Source organism: Apium graveolens, chromosome 7, assembly GCF_009905375.1.
Source record: "Apium graveolens cultivar Ventura chromosome 7, ASM990537v1, whole genome shotgun sequence".
NCBI lineage: Eukaryota > Viridiplantae > Streptophyta > Magnoliopsida > Apiales > Apiaceae > Apium > Apium graveolens.
This window is the reverse complement of record NC_133653.1, coordinates 246,129,841-246,153,750: the sequence shown is the minus strand read 5'-3', so window position 1 is coordinate 246,153,750 and position 23,910 is coordinate 246,129,841. Positions and strand designations below refer to the sequence as shown.

Here is a 23,910-nt window from a genome sequence, read left to right as displayed (position 1 = left end):
TTAGTTACCAAAAGTATTTGCCAGGTATTTTGATAGAAATAATATCTGATGTCAATTAAAAAGAAAAGGCGTATATCACTAAGATTTCATTGTTCCTATTATACGATTAAGTATAAAAGTATTTTTTTTACATTAACAATCATTTTCAAACCGTTTCATACTCCCTCAGTCCCTTCCAATTGTTTACATTTCTGAGGAAGTGTCTGGCACGCATCTTAAGGTGCATAAAAAGTATAGTTATGTAACTTATTTTTACAATTTTCTTTTTCAGAATAAAAGCTGAATATTTTAATTTTTATTCAGAAAAATAAAATTGTAAATAAAAATAGAGCTATACTTTATATGCACCTTAAAATACGTGTCGGACACTCTTTCAAAAATATAAACAATCGAAAGAGGCAGGGGGCGTATTATGGTTGAGCATTATTACTCACTCTTACTTTCTCTTAAATGTCACAACACAAAAAATAATTAGTATGTCGGTGAGAAAGTTAATCCCCTGCAATTGTGGGGAAAACACATAGGCTTTCTGTAAACTTCTTACAGTTTTGTCTCAACTGGGCCAGAACATTTAGATAGGTTTCAGTTATTATTAGACATTATTTTTACTTCATGTATAGGTTGTGAATACTTTGATCTTGAAAAGTGCATTTGATTTGTAAATAATAAATGTTACTTGTTGTATATCATTATAAGGCTCTAACATGTTTATTTGGGAGATTTAAGGTTTGTGATGTGGATTATTGGACTGAAATAATACAGGTTTCAAATAATTGGATGATTGTGTGACGACCCAAATTTTGACCCCGAATTTGGGTTGTTAAAAACCTGGTCGACTAAGGGAAGCATCCTAATTCGGCCAAATTCGACCAGGTGTAAGAAAATGGCCCATAAGTCAATGAAAGTCCTTATCGACTAACGGAAGCTCATGTTCGAGTGAGTCGATCAGAGTTATGGTCGACTAATGGAAGTATCCTGGTCGAATTTTCATTCTGCAAGGTGGCGAAATGGCTGAAAATTTGATCAGAGTACTAGTCGATTAACGGAAGTATTCTGGTCGAATTTTCATCCAACCAAAGTGACAAAACACCCCATAAGTCATTCAGAGTTCTGGTCGAATACAGGTAACATCTTGGTCGAAAAACTGTTTAAATTGTGACAAAGTGATCCACAATCCGACGAGGGTTCTCGTCGAAAGGAAGTTGCATACTGGTCAAAATTTAATTCGACCAAAGTGAATAAATTACCCCTAATTCAGTTAGAGTTCTTGTGGAAAGGAAATTGCACCCTAGTTGAAATTTAATTCGATCAGAGTTAAGAAATTACCCATAATACGAAGAGAGTGTTGGTCGAATTTGACCCTGATGCATCCTCTTCGAAATTCAACCAGGAATTCTCGTTTAAACATGGTTGAATTTTCGTCGAACAAAAAATAAGAAGTCAGAAGAAATGGGAAATAATTGCTGAGATTATAATTCTTCTCGGGGAAAATTCACAAAAAAGAGGAAATTTAAGAAATAATTCATGGAAAGTTATTTTTCTTGAGAAAATATTTATGGAAGTTCTTGTACGCGCGAAATAATTCCCAAAAAAAGAAGAAAAAATGCCAAAAAATTCCTAAAAATAGGAGTATGTACGAAAATATATTTGGAAAATCATAAAAAAATCTAGAAAAAAATTGAAGGTCTCGAAAAAGGCCAATCACAACAAATATATATGTCGTTTCACACTTTTCAATAAAAATGATACCCCCGTAACGACAAGAACTAAACTTAATTTTTACAAAATCTCAAGTAAGGTATTCTAAGAAATAAGGGGAAAATAATAGGGAGTAAAAATGACCCTAGTTGCATAATTAATGTTGCATTAATTAAATTTGATTTGGTTCAAAAGAAAAGCATAATTAATGAGGCCCGCGAACCCTAAATATTTATTAATTTCATAATTAATAAATAGGGGATAACGGCCTACAAATAGTATCCAACTAATGGTACAACTCCATCGAAAGTAGCCTCTAATGCATCTACATAAATCTATAATGAATATATTTGCTACATTTTAGAACTCCAATGTCTAACCGAACACCGAAACTTGTCCACCAAGTCTCCTAGACCTAATTCAATACGTGGATGCTATTACCTATACCTTTCTCATCAAGAATTAAGTTTTTTGAATTGATCATTTTTATAGAGTAAAGTAAGTAGATATTTTTGTAAAGACATAATTAAGTCACAAAATACAGAATAGTTATTAGGGACCTTGAGATTACGAACCCTTAATTACACGCTAGTTTTTTTAACCCCCGCACCATCAAATTTAAGAAATAGATTTAAAACTTTAACAAAAAATAGTCAATGTTTTTAGAAAAAAATTGGAATGAGTATGACTAGAGTTTAAAGGATCTGAGATGACCAAATACTATAATCTATTTATAAATTAGCTAAATAAAAACTAATACAATTTAATGTTATTAACATTGGCATATCAAAACTTCTTATTTAACTAATCACTAATTTTCACTTTTTCTTTTTTTTAAAAAAATAGAGTACAACTATAATGACTTTATTATTTAAATACTTATTTCGACCGTACACAATATTTTAAGAAACTATTAATTAGACTCTAAATATTTTATTTTTTATTCAAAAATTGCAACTCCATAAGCATTTTCAAAAAAAATAAAAAATTATTTAATATTGGAAGATAAATTTCTATAAGACACAAAATAATTGTTAATTAATTTTACTCAAATCGGAACTAAAACTATTATATGAAAACAAATTAAATATATACACATATATAAATAATTTTAAATTTACATATTTGCATATAGTTAACTTTTATGAAAAAAAAATTCTATTTAAATACAATATAAAATAGCGTACAAATTACATCAAAATTTTATAATATAATCTTTTGATATTAGAGTTTGAAGTATGAATAATTTTTTCGTAGAGTGTTCTTAAATGAAATACAAAATGGAGTACTATGAGGGGCTCCAGTATGTTTGTAATATTTATAGCGAAAACAAATAGTTCTCCAGTTTATACTCAGTTTAAAGGTACTTTTACCTCTAATATTAGACTAACTATATATATATATAACATATATTTAACTAAAATAATTGTTTAACTATAAAAAAAATATTTTTTTTATTTTATATTTATAAACACCGGCGAAGCCGGGGGTAAACATGTACTATATCCCCGATATTTTATGCTTTTATCATTTCAGTGGGTGCAAGCAGCTTCATCAAGAAGATATATAAATACATTCTATCACTAGTATAGAGATAAATAAACCAACATGGTGCCAGAACAACTTGATTAGATTATAATTATACTTACCTATCAATCTAAACTTTGAACCATTAACAACATGAGCATAAACACATGGATATCATACACTTCCCTCTTCACTTAGCCAATCCAATTGACACAATATATCCTACAATATAGTATAAAGTTCAAAAGTGCAGCTGTATAAACATGAGGATTGTACATGTATTTGAAAATATGTACATGTGATCTCATAAATGTGGTGCCACTTGTCAAGACTCTAAGGGAAGGTTCTTTATGTCTGGCGAGTCTGTTTCTTGATGGAAACTCCCAATTTCATTCCAACACAGACCAAGGTTTCAATTGATCTTGCACTCTTTTCTAAGAGATCCTCGTCAATCTCAATAGCATCCTGTAAAATTTCTCTGATATTAAATTATAATACCAACATAAATTCTGTTATTTCTTTACATGCGCAGATAAATGAAAATACGTCATGTCCACGTGCTAATATGATACTGCAATGCACTAATATTGCACGTAGAAAGAATCTCATTTAGAGTATTATAGATTTATGAAAAAAAAGGCACTAAGTTGTTGTCATGCTTGACAATGTTCACATTGCTAACCTTTTCAAAGACGCATATGACAGTACTGCCACCGAATGAGAAATATCCAAACTGAAACCAAAATGGTGTCAAAATTTAAGGTGCATTTCAACAGAAAAGTAAAGAGTAATTTCAACAATAAAGAAACACTAAAATTGAATTTATTAGATAGTCTATTACAAACCTCATCTCCTTTTCGGATCCGATCACCCTCCTTCTTGGTAAAAGTAATGCTGCCAACCATTGTGGCTCCAATTGCAACAAAAGCCACCTACATTCATTGCAATTATAATAACTACAATAGTTAAATATCTAATTCAGAATCATATTAGAATTCCTAAGATTAGTTTCAACAATAGTAACATTAGTAAAAAATATAATTTGATAAGAAATATAATTGTAATTCAAATTACTAACAAAGAAAGGAAAAGAAAACAATTATGAATTATATATTTATTGGGCAAACTGGTCAAGTACTAAACTTTAAAATCAGGGAATCGTGACAGAGGAGAAAAAATTATGTATTATATTTAAATGTAGGACATATTATTCAAGAAACTTCAGGTTAGTACTAAAATTTTAAAATCAGAGTATTGTGACAGAGAAGAAGGCTTGAGAGGTGGAAGATTTATAAGCTTTAAGAAACAAGTGTGTCCAATCATTGTTCCTAATACTACTCATTCAAATTTCGCAAAAAATACTACTCATTCAGATACGTGGTTTACAGGTGAATAACAACAAGATTGTAAGTTTGGGCATTAACGAAGTTGTGCTTTATATATAGATGCACTTAATTTTATTTTATTTTTCTGTCACGCATCAAGGTCAATAGTCAACTAGGCTCAAAACATTTACAAGGTGCAGGACTAAAAAGAATTAAAAGGGGTATCATGGTCATTTAGTAAATCAAGTTGCCTGCTAATAAATAAAAAGGAAAACAGAAATATTGGATTGGGCTTCGGAAAGGAGTGAGATTAGGGTTATGTGAATTCTGTTAGTCAAAAGAGTAGTTGGGAGAGGCGACTTGGGACTCTCGAATCCTCCCAGAAGTTGCAATCGTTTTCTCTTAATTTAACAGTACAGCTATATTGTTGATTGTTAATCAGTGAATCATCAGTTCTGCAAAGTAGTTGTTGTGTTTCATTTAAGTGATAATCAAAAGAACATAGTTTGGTAACTGTAGTCCGTCTCAGTTCATCACAGAGTCCATAAGGCTATGTTAATAATTGTATATACTTATTAATTTGCTATTTGTTTACAATCACTTCGTCAACGAGGTATAATAAAATGAAAAGGGTATTGATTAAATTTAACACTTAAATTGATGTTTAAATAAAGATTAAACAATTACTGTAGTTTATATTTACGTAAAAATTACTTGCAAATAAACATAAGATTATGGTTTATTTCTGACTAATTGAAAAGCAAGCTTGAAAGACATATGTCATAGCCTATTTGTTTATTCGAGGATTTAACTCAACTCAAATAAGAATGTAATAAGTAAATAATGGATCTATCGTCAGAGAGATCTCACAGAGTAACATCTGTCAAAGGGTTAAGAAACATTATTCATCTACAGACTTGAAGACTTAATTCACTGGAAGAAACTCAAGAAATTGATCAAGCCTCAGTGATATAAATCAAGATTGTGGATTTAATCAAGTGACAGAGATCTCGTCAGGGTATCAATTAATTACAAGGATTTAGTCTGAAGAAAATCAAGAGTATCAAGGTCAAGGCTTGAAGAAACGTCACGGTTTAGTCACTCATGAACCAGACAGTACATCGAGTGTCAACATTGAAGTGGTGGAATTGATTCATAATTGACAGTGATTTTCAGAAGATTTTCAGAAGAATGGTTGCTGCTCAAGATTAGTATTAATTCTCTATTAATTAATTAAGTCAAATAATTTAATTAAGAAAATAAATTATATCTGCAAAGATTAATTTATTGATTAATTGAATTAATTGATTAATTAATTCAGAATTAATATTAAGGATTTTCAGAATTGTTATTAGATTAAAATCTATTAATAATTCAGTAAGACAATATGATTTGAACTACTATGACAATCGGTATGACAATTGATAGTCATACCGAAAGTCTTGCTAGTTCATTCTGATTGTCTTGCTAGCTATTGGGATTGTCTTGCTAGTTCAAAAGGATAGTCTCACCGAAAGTCCTACCAGTTCAAATGGATTGTCATGCCAGTTCATTTGATTGTCTTGCCGAAAGTCTTGCTGATTCAACTGGATTGATTTGTTTACTTAAACAACAAAACACAACAGAAGACATTCATGCAATAATTCAAACAGAACACACAAGTCAAGAACACAGCAGAAACAAAAGCAAATCATTTCATTTTTCATCTGCTCTATTCAAGATCAAAATTCTAGATTGTAAAGTTAAATCCAAACCACTAGAATTATTTATCTTATTCTTGTGTAACAATCTAGCGGATCAAAATCCCTAGAACTTAATCTCAAATCGCATTTATCATTTGATCTTTTCATTGCAAAAATAGAAAAAGTTCATGTCGAATTTATTCTAGATTTGTAATAATTGATTTGAGATTAATCCCTTGTAACAGATACCGTAACAGATACCGTTGTTGTAACACCTTTCAAGTTTAATAAAAGTTTTATTTAACTTGAATTTTGTTTCACCTTTTTATTCCGCATTTTATTCGATTAAACGGTATTGTTTGCATTCAACCCCCTTCTACAAACAAATTGGGACCTAACAATTGGTATCAGAGCCTTCTGATTAACGAACAAATCAAGATCCTAGACTTTTGTGATTTTTCAACTCCTTGAATTTTTATTTATTCAAAAATTCATAATGACTTCACAAAAAGTTGGAACCGTTAAAATTTCACTATTTGATAAAGAAAATTATGTTATGTGGAAGAAGAAGATGCTATTGTTTTTACAAGTTGCTAATCCCAAATATCTGCAAGTGTTAAAGAAGGGTCCAAAAATTTCAATGGTTATTGAACCAGAGGTAATAGAAAATGATGTGGTGATCACCAAAGCTAGAACTTATGTGAAAGATCCTGAGGATTTCTCTCCTACTGAAATAGAAGAAGCCTCCCTGGATGCTAGCCTTCAATTAATTTTAGTAGATTCCCTTGATCCCTTGATGAATAGACATGTGATGAATTGTAAAAATTCCAAACATATCTGGGAAACTATTGAGGTTATTAATGAAGGCACAGAGGAAGTTAGGGAGAACAAGTTAGAAATCCTAACCTCTGAGTATGAATACTTTAAATCCAATCCAGGAGAAGGAATCACTGAAGTGTTTGAGAGGTACAATGCATTGATCAACAACCTGAACATTAATGGTAAATACTATTCCATCAGGGAGGTCAACAAAAAGTTCCTTTTAACACTGCCAACTCATCTCGAACATAGAATCACTGCCATAAGAGAAGCAAGAGATCTGAGTGAGATTTCTTTGGAAAGGCTCTATGGTGTGTTAAAGACTTATGAGTTGGAGCAGATTCAGCAGAAGGAAGTTCACGGGAAAGGAAGAGTGGTCAGCACGTCTACTGCTCTAGTAGCTGATGAACAACAACAACCACAATATCAACAACAATCTCAACAGTCAGAAAGAATGGTACAGTCTTCCAAGGTTGAAGAAAATTTGATAGTAGCAGAATTTGATCCTCCTACTACAATCAATCAGGAGATGATTTTTATTCCTTGGAAGAACTGGAGCAATTGGAGGATGAGTCAATGGCACTGATTGTCAAGAGATTCTCAAATGTCAGATTCAAAAGGAATCCCAAGTTCAAGTACAAGTCCAACCACAACAGATTCCAGAAAGATGGATCTTCATCCTCTAACACCAGCAGTGGTGGGTATAAAACAGGGATGGTTGATCGAAGCACCATTCGATGCTTCAACTGCAATGAGTTGGGACACTTTCCTACAGAATGCAGGAAGCCAAAACAAGTTAGGAAGAACTCTTACGATTCTAATCAGAAGAGTAAATCTGAAAGGGCTTACCTGGCAAAGGGAAGAAGCTGGGATGATACTGACAGTGAAGATGAAGAAGTTGGGAATCTTGCTCTCATGGCTAGTGATGCAAACACCTCATCGTCAAGAAAAGAGGTAAAATTTACTGATGCTGAATTAGTTTATCATCTAGGAGGTTCCTTAGATTGTGCTCGTCGTGATAATGAATTGTTAAATCAACAAATCAAAGACCTTGAGAAAGTGGTCAATGAATTAAGACTTGTGCACATCAATCACGATAAATTAAAAGAACAAGTATCTTTTCTAGAGAATAGAGTTGACTGTTATAGACAACTTGAAACTATTCTCAAAGACAAGATCACCGGTCTTGAGGCTAAGGTTAAAGCTTACTTTAATTCTTGTTCGAAGTCCAAAGAGTTTTACAATAAGCAAGCTGTTAATCAAGCATCTGGAATAGGTTATGATTACAATGCTGCTATTGAAAAATTAGGCATAAACTCCCCTCCTCATGTCTGTGCTAAAGGCAGGGAAGTACCACATGCGCTTAAGGGTGTTGATGAACCCCTCTATAAAGAATCAATTGCTGAACCATTTGATAAGACCTCATTTATTATTCAAGAAGAAATCCGTGCTGAAGATAATGCTAATGAGAAAGCTGTCTCCAAGTCAAGTGTGTCAAAAGTTTCAGTCAAGGTTGTGAAAGCAACTGAGACTAACTCAGACACACATGAGTTGGATAACACAAATGCCATGTCTACCATGCATAAGTTGCCTATTGTTAATCCCTCTCATAAAGCATGTGGTGTTCCTGATTGTATGTCTTGTGCTTTTAATCTGATGTATGCTTATTTTAATGATAAGCATGTGAATAATAGAAAGCATGATAGGTCTAAGACTGCTAGTCCTCCTAAAGCTAGAAAGGAGACATTTGTGTCTAAGCCTAAACAGAAATTTGTCAAGGCTGTTCACAAGGTCAAATGTCCAGTCATTGAGAAAGTTGAGAATATTAAAATTAAGAATGTTGTTTTGCCTGATAAAGGCCAATTTTACAAATATGCCGGACCCAGCCAAGCTTGGGTTCCGAAGAAGGTCTAATCCATTTGTATTGCAGGGCATTAAACAGGTACAACCGGTAGTGTGGATTCTTGACAGCGGATCGTCAAGACATATGACCGGAGATAGAGCCCAGCTATCAAATGTGGTTGAGAAAGTTGGCCCAGTGGTTACCTTTGGAGATAACAGCAAAGGTTTAACGGAGGGATATGGCTGTTTGCTAGCTGGAAATGTTATCATTGAAAATGTGTATGTTGTGCAAGGACTTGAACACAATCTGCTTAGCATTAGTCAGTTCTGTGACAACGGCTACAATGTTTTATTCGACAAGCTGAAGTGTCAGATTCTGCACAAGAAAAGGGAAAACCCTCCTTGATGGGAATCCGGAAAGGAAATCTGTTCGTAGCTGACATGAACTCTGGAAGCAATCCTGAAGTCAATTGTTTCTATGCAAAGGCATCGTCAGATGAGAGTTGGCTATGGCACAAGAGACTTTCTCATCTCAATTTCAAAACAATGAATTCTCTTGTCAAAAGAGAATTGGTCAGAGGTCTGCCTCAGCTGGAATTCTCCCCAGAAGGACTATATGAGGCTTGCCAGAAAGGAAAGTCAAAGACTCACAGAGGCACTGACACATCTTCCATAACTGGTGTTCTGCAATTATTGCACATGGATTTATTTGGACCAGTTAATGTCCTTTCGATGTCAAAGAAGTGTTACTGTCTTGTGATAGTTGATGACTATTCCAAGTATACGTGGATTTTATTTCTTCACTCTAAAGATGAAACACCACAAGTTGTGATTGATCATATCAAGATGATTGAGTTAGATTCTAATGTCCCTGTTAGAGCAATAAGGTCAGATAATGGAACAGAATTCAAGAATTCACTTCTCAATGGATTCTGTACAGACAAAGGGATTACCAGACAATTTTCAGCTCCTAGAACCCCTCAGCAAAATGGAGTGGTAGAAAGGAAGAATCGTACATTGATTGAAGCTGCAAGAACGATGTTAAGTGAATCAGGTCTTCCAATGTACTTTTGGGTTGAAGCTGTCAATACTGCATGTTATACTCAGAATCGAACTCTAATCAACAAAGACTTCATGAAAACTCCTTATGAGATTTTGAATGAACAGAAACCTTCTATCAAATACTTTCATGTATTTGGTGCCAGATGCTTCGTGCTCAAGGATGGAGATGATCGTCGTGGTAAATTCGAGGCAAAGGCATATGAGGGTATTTTTGTTGGATATGGAAGAAGATCATACAGAGTGTATATCATTGATCAACACAAAGTAACTGAAAGTGTCAATGTTACATTTGATGACACTAAACTCCCTAGTATCCAAACTGAAGATCCTTCTGAGAAACTGAAGTTTGATGATATGTCAGATTCAGAATCAGAACATGGTCAAGAACCTGAGTTTGTTGCTGGTGAAGAACCTGTTAATCATGATGATACTCAAGGTAATAGTGATGGAAACTTTGGCAACAATGGAGATACCACTGCTACTGATGGAGAATCTTCAAGTCAACATGGCAACAACTCAGGGGGAGATGCTGAAGGATCAACTAGTAGGACACAACATCCCAATGAATTTCAAGGCGAATCATCAAGATCAAATCTTCCAAGACAGACTGTCTAGAATAAAGCTCATCCTTTTGAGTTGATTATTGGTGATCCAGATGTTGGAGTCAGAACTAGACGTGCTACTCAAAATGAGTGTCTGTTCTCAGGATTTCTTTCTGAGATGGAACCTAAGAAGATTGAGGAATCACTGACTGATCCAGATTGGGTGATTGCTATGCAAGATGAACTCAATCAGTTTGAAAGTCAACAAGTCTGGAAACTGGTACCTAGACCTACACACAAGAAAGCTGTTGGTACTAGGTGGGTATTCAGGAATAAACTAGATGAAGATGGTGTGGTTACAAGAAACAAAGCAAGACTGGTAGCTAAAGTGTATTCTCAAGCTGAAGGCATTGATTATGATGAAACCTATGCTCCAGTGGCTAGACTAGAGGCCATCAGGATATTTTTGGCATTTGCAGCATTCTCTAACTTTAAAGTTTATCAAATGGATGTCAAGAGCGCCTTTCTGAATGGAAAGCTGGATGAAGAGGTATATGTAGAGCAACCTCCTGGTTTTGAAGATCCAGATCATTTGGATTTTGTCTTCTTTCTTTTCAAGGCTATCTATGGGCTCAAACAGTCTCCAAGAAAATGGTATGACACTCTCTCTGAATTTCTTATTGAAAATAGCTTTATTAGAGGTGTCATAGACAAAACTCTCTTTTCTAAAAAACATAAGAATGATACTATATTAGTCCAAGTCTATGTGGATGATATAATATTTGGGTCTACTAATGATAATCTCTGTAAGAGATTTGCTAAGTTAATGCACAGCAAGTTTGAAATGAGCATGATGGGAGAGCTGAAGTTCTTTCTTGGATTACAAGTAAATCAAAGGTTAGATGGAACATTTATTTGTCAATCCAAGTATCTCAAGGAACTCCTCAAAAAGTACAATCTAGAGGATTCTGCATCAGCAAGGACTCCATCAACTACAGCTGTCAAGCTTGGACCATGTGAAAACTCCATTAAGGTAGATGTCACAAGCTACAGAGGTATGATTGGCTCGTTACTCTATCTTACTGCAAGTAGACCAGATATTATGTATGCTACATGCTTATGTGCAAGGTTCCAAGCGGATCCTAGAGATATTCATCTCGTTGCTGTTAAACGAATCTTAAGATATCTTAAGGGAACACCAAATCTAGGTATTTGGTACCCTAAAGAATCTGGTTTTAATCTTGTTGGATATACAGATTCAGATTATGCATGAAGTGTTGTTGATAGGAAAAGCACCTCAGGGAGTTGTCAATTCCTAGGTAGCAGACTAGTCTCGTGGTACAGCAAGAAACAGCAAACAGTTTCCAACTCAACGGCCGAGGCTGAATATATTGTTGCTGGAAGCTGCTGTGCTCAGATCTTGTGGATTAGGAACCAGCTACGAGATTATGGCTCTGTATTGAACAAAATTCCTATTTTATGTGACAATACAAGTGCAATAGCCATCACCAACAACCCTGTGCAGCACTCGAGGACAAAGCACATTGACATCAGGTATCATTTTATTAGAGAGCATGTCATGAATGGTACTGTTGAACTATTTTTTGTTCCAACAGAAGAACAAATAGCAGATATTTTCACTAAACCTTTTGATGAATCCACATTTACCAAATTAGTTGGTAAATTGGGTATGTTGAATAGCTTTAGTGATTAAACTTGTGAATATCTGAAATCTGTTCTTGAGTGAATTTACAAATGAATTTTTCATAAATGAAAAATTCATTTGCAAATTTATTTTATCATTTTCCAAATTTTTTTGCTTATTTCTATGAATTTTTATTATCTTATCTGTTTTATTTACTCTACTTGTTAACTTCAAATATCTCAGAATATTTTATTTTCTCTAAAAATATTTTTCTATGAATTTTATTTGCTAAAATTCAACAGAAATCTATTTTTGGAATAAAAATAATTAATTCTGAAATATTGTCTTTGTTTTTATAAATATTTTCTGTAAGTATACAATTGTCTTGTTACTGGAATAACAATCGGCAAGACAATTAAAATTGTCTTGCTGAAAATCATTTCAGTACATATATATATAAATATGTTAATAGTAATTCTGTTTATAATTGTTTTATTTCCAGAATGACAATCGGCAAGACAATTGAAATTGTCTTGCTGAATGTCATTTCAGTATATAATTGTGTTATTTTGGTTATCAGTATAGTTTTATACTGGCAAGACAATCGGTATGACTATCAATTGTCTTGCCAATTATAAAACTTATATATATATATATATTTCTTTTATTTTATACTGGTATGACAATCGGTATGACTATCAGATTGTCATACCAGTTATATATATTTAGGGTTTATTAATTTTATTTCAATTATTTTTCTGTCTTTAAGCTGGTGTGACAATCGGTATGACAATCGGTATGACAATCCGATTGTCATACCAGTTATACTACTTAATCATTTTTGTGTGTGTTTTTTTTCATCAGTTCAGTTCTTTTGTTTTTGTTAAAAAAAATTTCAACAGTCTTTCAGTTTTTTTCTCTCTTCTCTCTCTCATATTCGAATCAATCTCAACCGCCACTGATCTCCTTTGCTCGAGTTCTTACTCAGCAATCTTACTCATGTTATATATACTTACATATATATACATACAGGAGTGCTGCCAAAATTTTTCCAAAACTTTTTTTTCCGAATCATTTTTTTTCTCTCCTTCAAATTCAGTTTGTGTTTGTTGATTTTGGGTATTTTTTAATTTTAATTTCTGTTTTGTGTCTTTTGGCTTTTCAAATCTGCGTTTGTGAGTTAAGAATTTTAACGAGATACATTTCTGTCTAAATTTTTCGATTATAATTAATTTAATTCGAATTATTAAATTAACTTAATTAATTCGAATTTTCTTAATATTATTCTTAAAATTCTGAAAGTGTGTGTCTTATTATTATTTTAAATGGCTCTCAATTTCCAAATTGTCGCGCATAATCAGGTTGGTTATTTTAATTCAGAAAAATGTGATGTGGAAAAATTTAAGCCATGGATTAGATTTTTGAATGACCATTCGATTGTTAGCTCTGCTATTAAATCAAATGTGATTTTAAATGTCGATCTGCTTAGACTGATTTGCACAATCTCTACTGTGGCCGATGATTCAAAATCTTTTTCATTCATCGTGGCAAACACACAGTATGTGGTTGATGAAACAGTCGTCAATCAAGCTTTAAATTTTCCTGTGGACAATTTCTGTAATTTGCCCTCTGAAAATGATATCACAAACTTTTTCCATGCTATTCACTATCAGGGGGTGATCAATTTAACCAAACTTTCAAAATCCAATTTGGTGTCTGAATGGGACATTTTCTTCGATACACTTTCTAAAGTGTTTGCCAACTGCACTAAATCCAACTTTCACAACATCACTTCCACTCTGCAGTATATTGGTCTTGCGGTTGTTTTCAATCAAAGGATCAATTTTGGCAAACTACTTTTTCCCATTCTCTTGAGACGTCTCACTACTGCTTTACGTGATCATTCTACAGTAACCGAACCCCCTCCTGTAAGCAAAAAGATTTACACCCGCCAAGACAAAACCTTCAAATTCATGCAAGTTCCAGTACTTGTATCTGCTTTCATGGCCACTTATATTCCCTTACCTATTTTCAATCTTCCCGGTCATGAACAGCAACCTCAACCTCCAGTGGTTCAAGCCACCCAGGCTCCTCCAACATCAGATGCTCTTCCATTACAGGTAGTAATTCTTCACTCTCACTCCATTTCTACTTCTGTTGAAAGACCCCCAGTGGTTGATAGGGCTGACCATGAAGTTATAGAACCACAACATCAATCCCAGGTCATAGAGCCAAACACAGAGTCACAACCTATTTCAACCTCTCCCCCACTGTCTAAAATGTTACCCAGAAGATTAATAGGAAGTAGTGTATTGTTAAATGTGAGTGAACCCTCAGCTCTGCCTCCTCCCAAGAAAAGAAGAACATATACTGAGGCATCTGAAAGCCCATCCTTGTCCTCCCAACAGGACATGGACTTTGAAATGGCCAATGAACAGTCACTAGAGACATTCTCTCAACAGGATGAATCTATTGAAATTCGCCATAGGGCCATGGCATCCTGTACTGAGTCAAGCACAATTCCATTACTCACAATGGAACCATACATACCAGTAGATGATACTCAGGACACGGAGCGAGGAGTGCACATAGAGTCTGTTACAGTGCCTGCCATAGTTACGGCAGAAGAGCAGTCACATGCTTCTGAGGGAAAATCTGACTCTCAGCCACCTTTAATAGAGTCATTTTCTCCCCTCCCAGATCCAACACCTCTGGCTCCCTCACGGGATTCTCCACTCGCAGATTTATCTGGAGAAAGTGGAGGGCAACTCGGTCAATCTATCCCTGAAGCAATTCAGACATCTATTTCACATGAAATGATAGGTTTGACTGAGGATCGGGACTCGCGAATTCCCATTGCACCACCACTGACCTCTCTTGAAGAGGCTAGGGTGATTTTAACTGCAGGTACAGAAGAACAGCAACAGGAAGACTCCTCACGAGCAATTATATTGAGAGAAACACAAGCACGTGAGGTGAGTGAACCAAACACGAGTGAAATTCAGGTGAGAGCACACACAGACACTGAAAACCCGTTAGCTCAAATTGCTGCTTTAAAAGAAGAACTTGCTAAAAGTCAAGCTGAAGCTAAATCATTCAAAGCACAAGTGGTTGAACGGTCTTCTTCTTCCACCTCTGTCAACAATCAGCTGGCACTCATCAGGAATGATATCTCAGATCTCAAGACCACTGTCATACCAAAGCTCAATTCCATTCAGGAAACTCCAACTTTATCAGCTGATGACATTTCTAACTTCTGCTCTCTACATACAAGAATGACTTCTCTTGAAGACCTGGTTGAAATGAATCATGCACTGGACTCCTCCAGATTTCTAAAGATAGAAACGGGCATGGAACATCTTAATGAAGGAATGAAACACTTGTATTTCATGATCAAGAATTCTCACTGCCCTAATGAAGAACAAAGAACTTACTTTGAAGGGCCGTCTGGTGGAGGCTCAGGCTCTGGAGGTGATGGAGGTCATGGAGGTTCTAAAGGAAAGTCAGTAGAGGATCCTTCAACTAAGGGGGAGAAGAAAGGGAGTAGTGGAAAGGGAAAAGAAAAAGATACCTCTGCTGGAGACAAAGGAAAGGCTGATGATGTCTACTAAAGTGGAGAACAGGATGACTTTGATATTTTTGACATTCCCACTGAACCAGTCTTGGAAGATAAAGATGGTTTATTTGAAGCTGAAGAGAAAAGTGATTTTGGAGAATAGGAAGAGGAAGCTACAGTGGATCCTATCTTTGAGAAAGAGTTTCAGCAGCAGCAGTCAGAGATGAAAAGAAAAGAAGTTGAACTCAAAAAGGTCTCCCGGATCATTGACATGAGGAAAGACATACAAAAAACAGAAACTCTTCAAAAGCAACGTCTTCATGACATTAAGGCTCAAGAAAGGAGAAGAGATGTCAGACTGAAGATTGGTGAAAAATGGGATGAAGCTAGGAGAGTACTTGATATGCCTCAACTGAGCACTAACAATGATAGGCAGTTCCTACATCTTCTTGACAAACTGGAAATCTCAAATCCTAACAATGATATGTACATGAATGCTATCAAGACTGAAGTCTCAAGGATCACAGCTGCTTTTGACAGATCCCTAAATGAGATGAGCATTTTTGTATATTGTCAGAGTAAAGGATCTTTCAAGGTGTCACTTCATTTGTTTGAGAATCGTTCTTTGTCAGAGATTTGGGTTTTTCTCAACAAAGTAAAAAGAAGCTCAGAATTGAATGAAGTTCTTCGAGAAAGGCTTAAAGAGTTTGCCAGCAGGGCTAGTCCTCAAGTGGTCAAATAACACACTAGTAAATGGTAATAAGCCTATTTGTTTATTCGAGGATTTAACTCAACTCAAATAAAAATGTAATAAGTAAATAGTGGATCTATCGTCAGAGAGATCTCACAGAGTAACATCTGTCAAAGGGTTAAGAAACATTATTCATCTACAGACTTGAAGACTTAATTCACTGGAAGAAGCTCAAGAAATTGATCAAGCCTCAGTGATATAAATCAAGATTGTGGATTTAATCAAGTGACAGAGATCTCGTCAGGGTATCAATTAATTACAAGGATTTAGTCTGAAGAAAATCAAGAGTATCAAGGTCAAGGCTTGAAGAAACGTCACGGAAGTTAGTCACTCATGAACCAGACAGTACATCGAGTGTCAACATTGAAGTGGTGGAATTGATTCATAATTGACAGTGATTTTCAGAAGATTTTCAGAAGAATGGTTGCTGCTCAAGATTAGTATTAATTCTCTATTAATTAATTAAGTCAAATAATTTAATTAAGAAAATAAATTATATCTGCAAAGAGTAATTTATTGATTAATTGAATTAATTGATTAATTAATTCAGAATTAATATTAAGGATTTTCAGAATTGTTATTAGATTAAAATCTATTAATAATTCAGTAAGACAATATGATTTGAACTACTATGACAATCGGTATGACAATTGATAGTCATACCGAAAGTCTTGCTAGTTCATTCTGATTGTCTTGCTAGCTATTGGGATTGTCTTGCTAGTTCAAAAAGACTAGTTATACTTGATTCGATCTTCTCTTCAATTATGTTTGTTCTACTTTTATACAATTTGACTGATTTGATATCCGAACATTATTTTAAAATCTGCTTTTAAATGCTGAATATCTTGTTTAACGGTTTTGCAGCTTTAAAAATCATGGATATTATACGTCTGTTTAGTGGGTAGACTATCTGCATCAAATGACCTTAAGAGTTGTTTATATTAATTAATTTGAACCCTTAGAGCCAAAAAAAATGTCCAAAACAACACAGAATAGGAGTCTATGGTCCAAAATAACACCTTACAAAATATTGGCCCTCAAATTAGCACATGGTTAATGCATAATTTATGTACGTTGTCATATTGTTTTGCAGCTTTGCATATAAGCAGTCATCTAAAACTTATATGTGAAGATTCATTAGTCCTGTACATGCATAAAAGAGGTAGTAAATAAAGCATGAAGGGGTGTCTCCATCGAGAAAAGTAGGCTAATCACTAATTTTTTTAGGAAATTTAACTATTAATTACATTTTCTTGTATAGTAAATGAAACAATAATTTATGCAGAAAAAAATGATGTAGTTATGTATGCAGCAAAAGCCGTCAAAGTACAAGACCAATCATCCATCATAAGAATATCAAAAGAAGATTCTACTGTCACTTGGCTCAAATAGCTGAACTATTAGACTCATCACTCTATAACATGAAAAAGCATGAAATTAAGTTCAGAAGCTAGATTATATGTCTTACAAAATCATAGATAACCATTTTAATTAAAAGGCAGTGCTGCAATTAGTTAGATGTCCGTGAAAATTACCGCCAGTGGTCTCAAGAAAATAACTTCTTTTGGCATAATACCCGGGCCCCAATAATGTGTGGTTAAGTATTTAAGGACAAGACAAACCTTCCCAAAATCTTCCGTTGAAATAATAGATACTGTGCGCTTATTTTCTGTGAAGACGTTACAATATTTGCTATTCACCGCGATAGGATTAACCTACCAGGTAATAATACAACAATAATAAGGAATTTTTACAGATGGGTAAGATGTGAAAATGACCAAATCACTAAAGAAGCAACACTATAGAATATGTGCACAAACCGTATACAAAGCTCCGGGTATTTGTGTAAAGTGCTCTACAGTTCCGGAGACTGGGAAGTGGAAACGGTGATAATCCTGCAATAATTAGAATGCAGAACTATAGCAGTGATGATTTTATAACAAGTTTTAGTAACATATCATATAACAATGGCAATATATTACCTGTGGTGCCAACCGAAATATCACCATGGCTCCACCAATAAAAGCTTCATGGTCTCCCTCCCTCCCAAGAAGTCCTTGGATAGAGAACTTTCGACCCTAGGACCAGAAATATCGCCACATAGTACAATAAATACGAAAATAAAAGTAAGATTAAATACATTCTATCATACCTAACATGAAGATTTATATTTTCTCGTTACAATCAATCAACAACAGAATTGAATTTAAAAATTTAAAAGGCCTTGATGCAAACCCTCCAGGTCAATGGTTAAAGTCCCCACACTTGGGAGTCAAATTTAATAATTGGTGAACATGTAAAAATTTCTATTTCAATAGCCACTACACTAGACAACAACTACGTTTGGCTATAGCAAAAATAAGTTACTTCTTACTTATCGATATATTACTTATCTATAAGTAAAAGTAACTTTTTTACTTGAAATATATTCTTTAGCACAATACCCATTAAATTCTATATACAAAAAAGTTTAATGATGTCACTTCAAGATACCATTCCCAAAACTACATCACCTCTAAAATATATATATAGAGAGAGAGCGAGAGAGGTTCATAGAAAAGTTCAGTGGAGACCCTGTTTCGATTGGAGACCTGGAGACCTATTTAAACATCGATGGATCGGATGCCTCACATCAAATGTCCATAAAACCTAAAAACAAGTGCAGTACCTTATTCACATCACATAATTATTCTCCCTTCCTTTTAAATTTTTAATATTATACGGACTTGTTTTAATAATTATTTAATGTAAAAAAATATTTGTTATAATAATATTAAACATTATTTTTATTATTATTATTTCTTTTTTTATTGTACAAACCAATTAACTTTTTAAAAAATTGTTTTTTAAATGGAGTATGGTTATTCAAACAAATTGTGTCAAACTATGCAAGAACAAGTTAATTTGTTATGTTATGCAAAAACCTAAAAATTATAAAATTATACTATCGTTGAATGAGAAACATAATAAAATAGTAAAAATTTCTCATTTCATGTATTGTGTTCTTCCCTAAATATTATGCACCCTTAATTTGGTTATCAGTATTATATTATGACAAACCTTTATTCAAATTTAGGATGTTCTAGTCAAAATATTTAAATTATTTAATTTTAATTATATAAAAATTTGAATTATATGAATAAGAATTGAATACTACTTTTTTTTTACTTTTTACTATTAACTTAGCATGTGAACAATTCATAATCAAAATTACCGAAGAACAATATATCATTTTGGTTTAGTAAAATTATGAAATACACTTTGTTATTTGTGTTGCCGTATTTCCTTTCCTTATGTGCTACATTAATTAATTACATAAAAACCATACCGGATTTTAAAAATCAAAATATGTAATTGATGCAAAAAACTTTTTTTTGTCATGTACTCTACACCAAATATATTACACTATAATTTTTACAAGGCTAAGTTGTTTACTAAATTACAAGATATGTTATCTTGTACTCTATTTTTTAATATATTTTTTACATAATATTTGTTCTTCATTTGATTTAGATTTTAAAGTACTACTCTATTCATAAAGTTCTACGACTCTATTTTTTTAATCAATTTTTCACATAATATTTATTTTCCATGTGCAGCTATATTTTTTATTTAGATTTCAAACTACTTCACTTTATAATTTAAAGTACAACACGTTATTTATAAAGTTCTACAATATGTTATGCACTCTGTTTTTTCATAATATTTATTCTGCATGTTACATTATATTTTTTATTTAGGTTTGAAGTACAACACTTCATAATCTACCACACTCCATTTATGAAGTTCTGCACTCTATTATTTTAATATATTTTTCACATAATATTTTATTCTAAATGTTACATTATATATTTTTACTTGAGTATAAAGGTACTGAGTTAAAATATCAAGCGTGTCCTGTGTCCCTCGCTTTCATGTACAGCACGTTCTTATATAATTTAGGTGTAGTTACATATCAGGGTCTCCAAATAATGTTGATCTCCAACTCAACTATATCTCTATACTATATTTTTATCTATCTTTACTATACTATAATAGCTGGAATGGTCTATGTAGTTTGGTTAACCCCTCATTTTGGTTATCCCTTTTCATCACGACCGTCGGATATTCTTTATCAAATAATTAGAGCAGTTAGATCCAAATACTAAAAAAAATACACTTCACAAGTTCTCAGGTTCGAATCCCGTCAACAAACATTTATATTATTATTTATAAAGATGCATATAAGTTCTCAGGTTCGAATCCCGTTAACAACAAACATTTATATTATTTATAAAGATACATATAAGTTTTCAGATTCAAATCTCACTCACCAATAACAAATATTTACATTATTATTTATGAATAAGATTTCATCAAACATATAGTATTTATACTATTTGAACCTAACTTAAAAGTATAATTATATAATTATTATTTAGAATATAATTATTTATATAGAATTTTAATAAAATTATACAAAATAGAATTGAAAATATATAAATATTAAACAAGACCTGTGCATCGTACGGGACGTAAGCTAGTATATATATTATAATAGACGAAATATTAAAAGTTTGGTAGTCGGTCGGTAGGTATTTGCTGAAATTACTTAATTGCCCTTCCTAATTTATATTTACCGAGTTATCCTTAAAAGTGATAGTTCGCCTATCAAACAACAACTAATTAAATATGGCATCAAATTGTATACTGTTTTCAGAAGGACGAGTTGTTTTATTTTAAAGATACGTGATTTGATTTGGTTCCTATACAAACTTTTAAATATATTCAGTTTACTATTTATTAAACGGAAGAAGTGTTTAATTATGGTTTCAAAAAAAAGAGTTTATTTATAATTACAAATCTGTCTATAATTAAATACCCCTACTTACTAGTTTAATTATTTTAATTTATTAATATGTAAACCAGTTACTTTTTAAGTAAAATACGTTAACTTTCTCTTTCCCCAACTAAAACTCCTCTTTTCCCAAAAATATAACGACAATTCTATTTAATTAAATATTAAATTACTAATAACAAGCTAATCTATCTATCTCTGTACTTATCTATCTATACTATATTATAATAGACGAAAAATTGAAAATTTGATCGTCGGTACCTATTTTTTGATACATGCTCATTTTACCAAATTAACCTTATTATAGATTTTACATAATTACTCTTAATTATTTTACATAATTACATTTACTTTATTTAAAAGTTTTATTAGCGTTAATAATAGACTTATAATAGGAAAAGAAATCAAAATCTTTTTCAACTATAACACGTGTTACCTTTTTTGTTTTTCCCAACTAAAACAACTCCTCCAAAGATCACGGGCAAGTCTATTTATTTTATTAAAACAAAATTAGAGATAATTCGTTAGTCAATATAACAAGGTCGAACTAAAACAAATCAATATATACTTCCATTCGGGCTAAAAAAATATATGACTGATTAGGATAAAGAAAAAATTAAAATATTAAAATAATTAAATTCAAAAAATTTATATAATATTAAAAACAATTTGTGCATCGCACGAGTTTTAAGTTAGTATATATACAGGCAGATGGTCAAATTTAAACAAATTTTAAAATATTAACTAGAAACAGTCCTGCCATCACCATTTATAACTACAAGATAACCCGATACACAATTAATCTTATCAATATTTATTTTTCGTAATTGAGAAAATCTACTAATGTTATCTATTGGTGCTTGATAGTTGATGGTAAATTGTAGTTATAGGAGGTCCTTGGTGCCAGTAGGTGATGAGAGGGGTGTGTAGTGGTAACAAAGAATCTTTAGTTGTTGCAAGTTATGGTGGTAAGCGGTGGTGGTTCGTTGTGGTGATAAGCAGCGGTGATTAGTTGTGGAAGGTGTTGGTAATGGTGACTTAAGGTTCATTATTGCAGTACAGTTGAAGATGATGATATATATTGCATATATATATATATATATATATATATATATATAAGAGATTTGTTTTATACAAAATAGTGATTTGTGATGACAAACGGGTGATTTGTGCAAGTTAAAACTGTGATTAAAAATTAGTCTAGAACCAGTTTCTAGTATTCTTAATCTTAATTAATAACAATAATATAAATACAAATTAATATACTAATTCCTTGTTTTGCATATTTATACAATATATATAATATATACTAGCTCACACCTCATCTGATATAGGATCGAAAATGGGGATTATGCAGTGAAAGTAAACACACATTAATGATTGTATCAAAGTTTGAATGACGCAAAGTAGCTAGGATACAGGTTCCGCCAACAACGAATGGCTAAAGCACAGACCATACAACAAAAGAATGCATTGGCTTAAGTTTATCTTTTAAACTTAAACTCGTTAAGAGATTTACCTAAACAACTAACTATAAGCTAATTCTTTATGCTGAAATGAGCTAAACTTTAATCAAAGCTAAACATGTCAACTCGTCTTCTGTTTTTATTTTTTTCCAGGTACTAGACAAAAACTCTTCTTAATACTTATTAATGTAATTTCTAAGGAACTGATAATATGTAAAAATCATAAACTTTGTCAATGGATGGCTATTTATGTTAAGGCCCCCCTTCATTGAAAAGATATGTTCATGGATTAGGTATGAAATGAGCCAATCCAACTTATTGCTTGAAAAAATCCTAGGGGTAGCTCTTCATAAATGTCAACAATCAATATAAACAGTATCTTTCATATTCTGTGAAGCACGGGTGTGGGTGCGGGTGCGGGGATACGGTGTTTCGGCAAATTAAAAAATATGGGGATTCGGGTGCGGGGGGATACGGCAATTTAAAAATAAATAAAATATATATTATATATGTAATTAATTAAAAAATTCATTAACCATCAATTTTCACTATTAAATCTGTTAACTTTTTTAAAAGAATTAAATTGTTCTTATAGATAAGAATTAACCATTTAAAATTGAAATAATAAAATTAAAAATCAATTCCAAAATATAAAGTCAAAGTACAGGTCCACACGTATAAAAAAGACGGGGTTTAGATATTGGACAGTTGAACACCTCCATCACACCTTCACTTCATCTATAACAGCATGGACATACAATACATACATACACCTATCATACTGCACATGGATATATGGATTACCAAACAAATCGACTGAATAACCAATAAGTCTCTCTCTCTCTCTCTCCCTCTCTCCCTCCCTCTCTCGTGTAAGTCTATGTAAGTCATGGTTTGAATCATAGCTGGATTTCATTGTTTTCCATGACCGAAAAATGACCAAAGTTACCCCTCCCGCACCCCATCTCCAGCACTACCCCGAATCCCGAGCAAGTAATACGCGGATACGCCAGGTGGCGCACCCCGTGTGTATGACGCCGCACCCCCGCGCACCGCCGCACCCCCGCAGCACCCGGTGCGCAGTGCAGCACCTAAGTGCCGCACCCCTGCTTTCCAGGTTATATTCAATACACCTCCATGACAAATAAGAAATTAATT

General features: G+C 33.0%; 1 protein-coding gene across 1 annotated transcript in view; it reads right to left on the bottom strand.

Annotated features, from left to right (window-relative positions):
- Positions 1-3,295: 3,295 nt before the first annotated feature.
- LOC141670825 (phosphatidylserine decarboxylase proenzyme 2-like) overlaps positions 3,296-23,910 on the bottom strand; it is a 46,583-nt gene continuing 25,968 nt past the window's right edge. Inside the window, exons 16-21 of the mRNA XM_074476846.1 lie at positions 18,432-18,527; positions 18,270-18,344; positions 18,072-18,164; positions 4,071-4,157; positions 3,908-3,958; positions 3,296-3,690 (exon numbers count right to left, since the gene is read on the bottom strand). Of these exons, the coding sequence (XP_074332947.1) occupies positions 3,574-3,690; positions 3,908-3,958; positions 4,071-4,157; positions 18,072-18,164; positions 18,270-18,344; positions 18,432-18,527 (519 nt within the window). The 3' untranslated portion in view covers positions 3,296-3,573. The remainder of the gene's footprint in view (positions 3,691-3,907; positions 3,959-4,070; positions 4,158-18,071; positions 18,165-18,269; positions 18,345-18,431; positions 18,528-23,910) is intronic.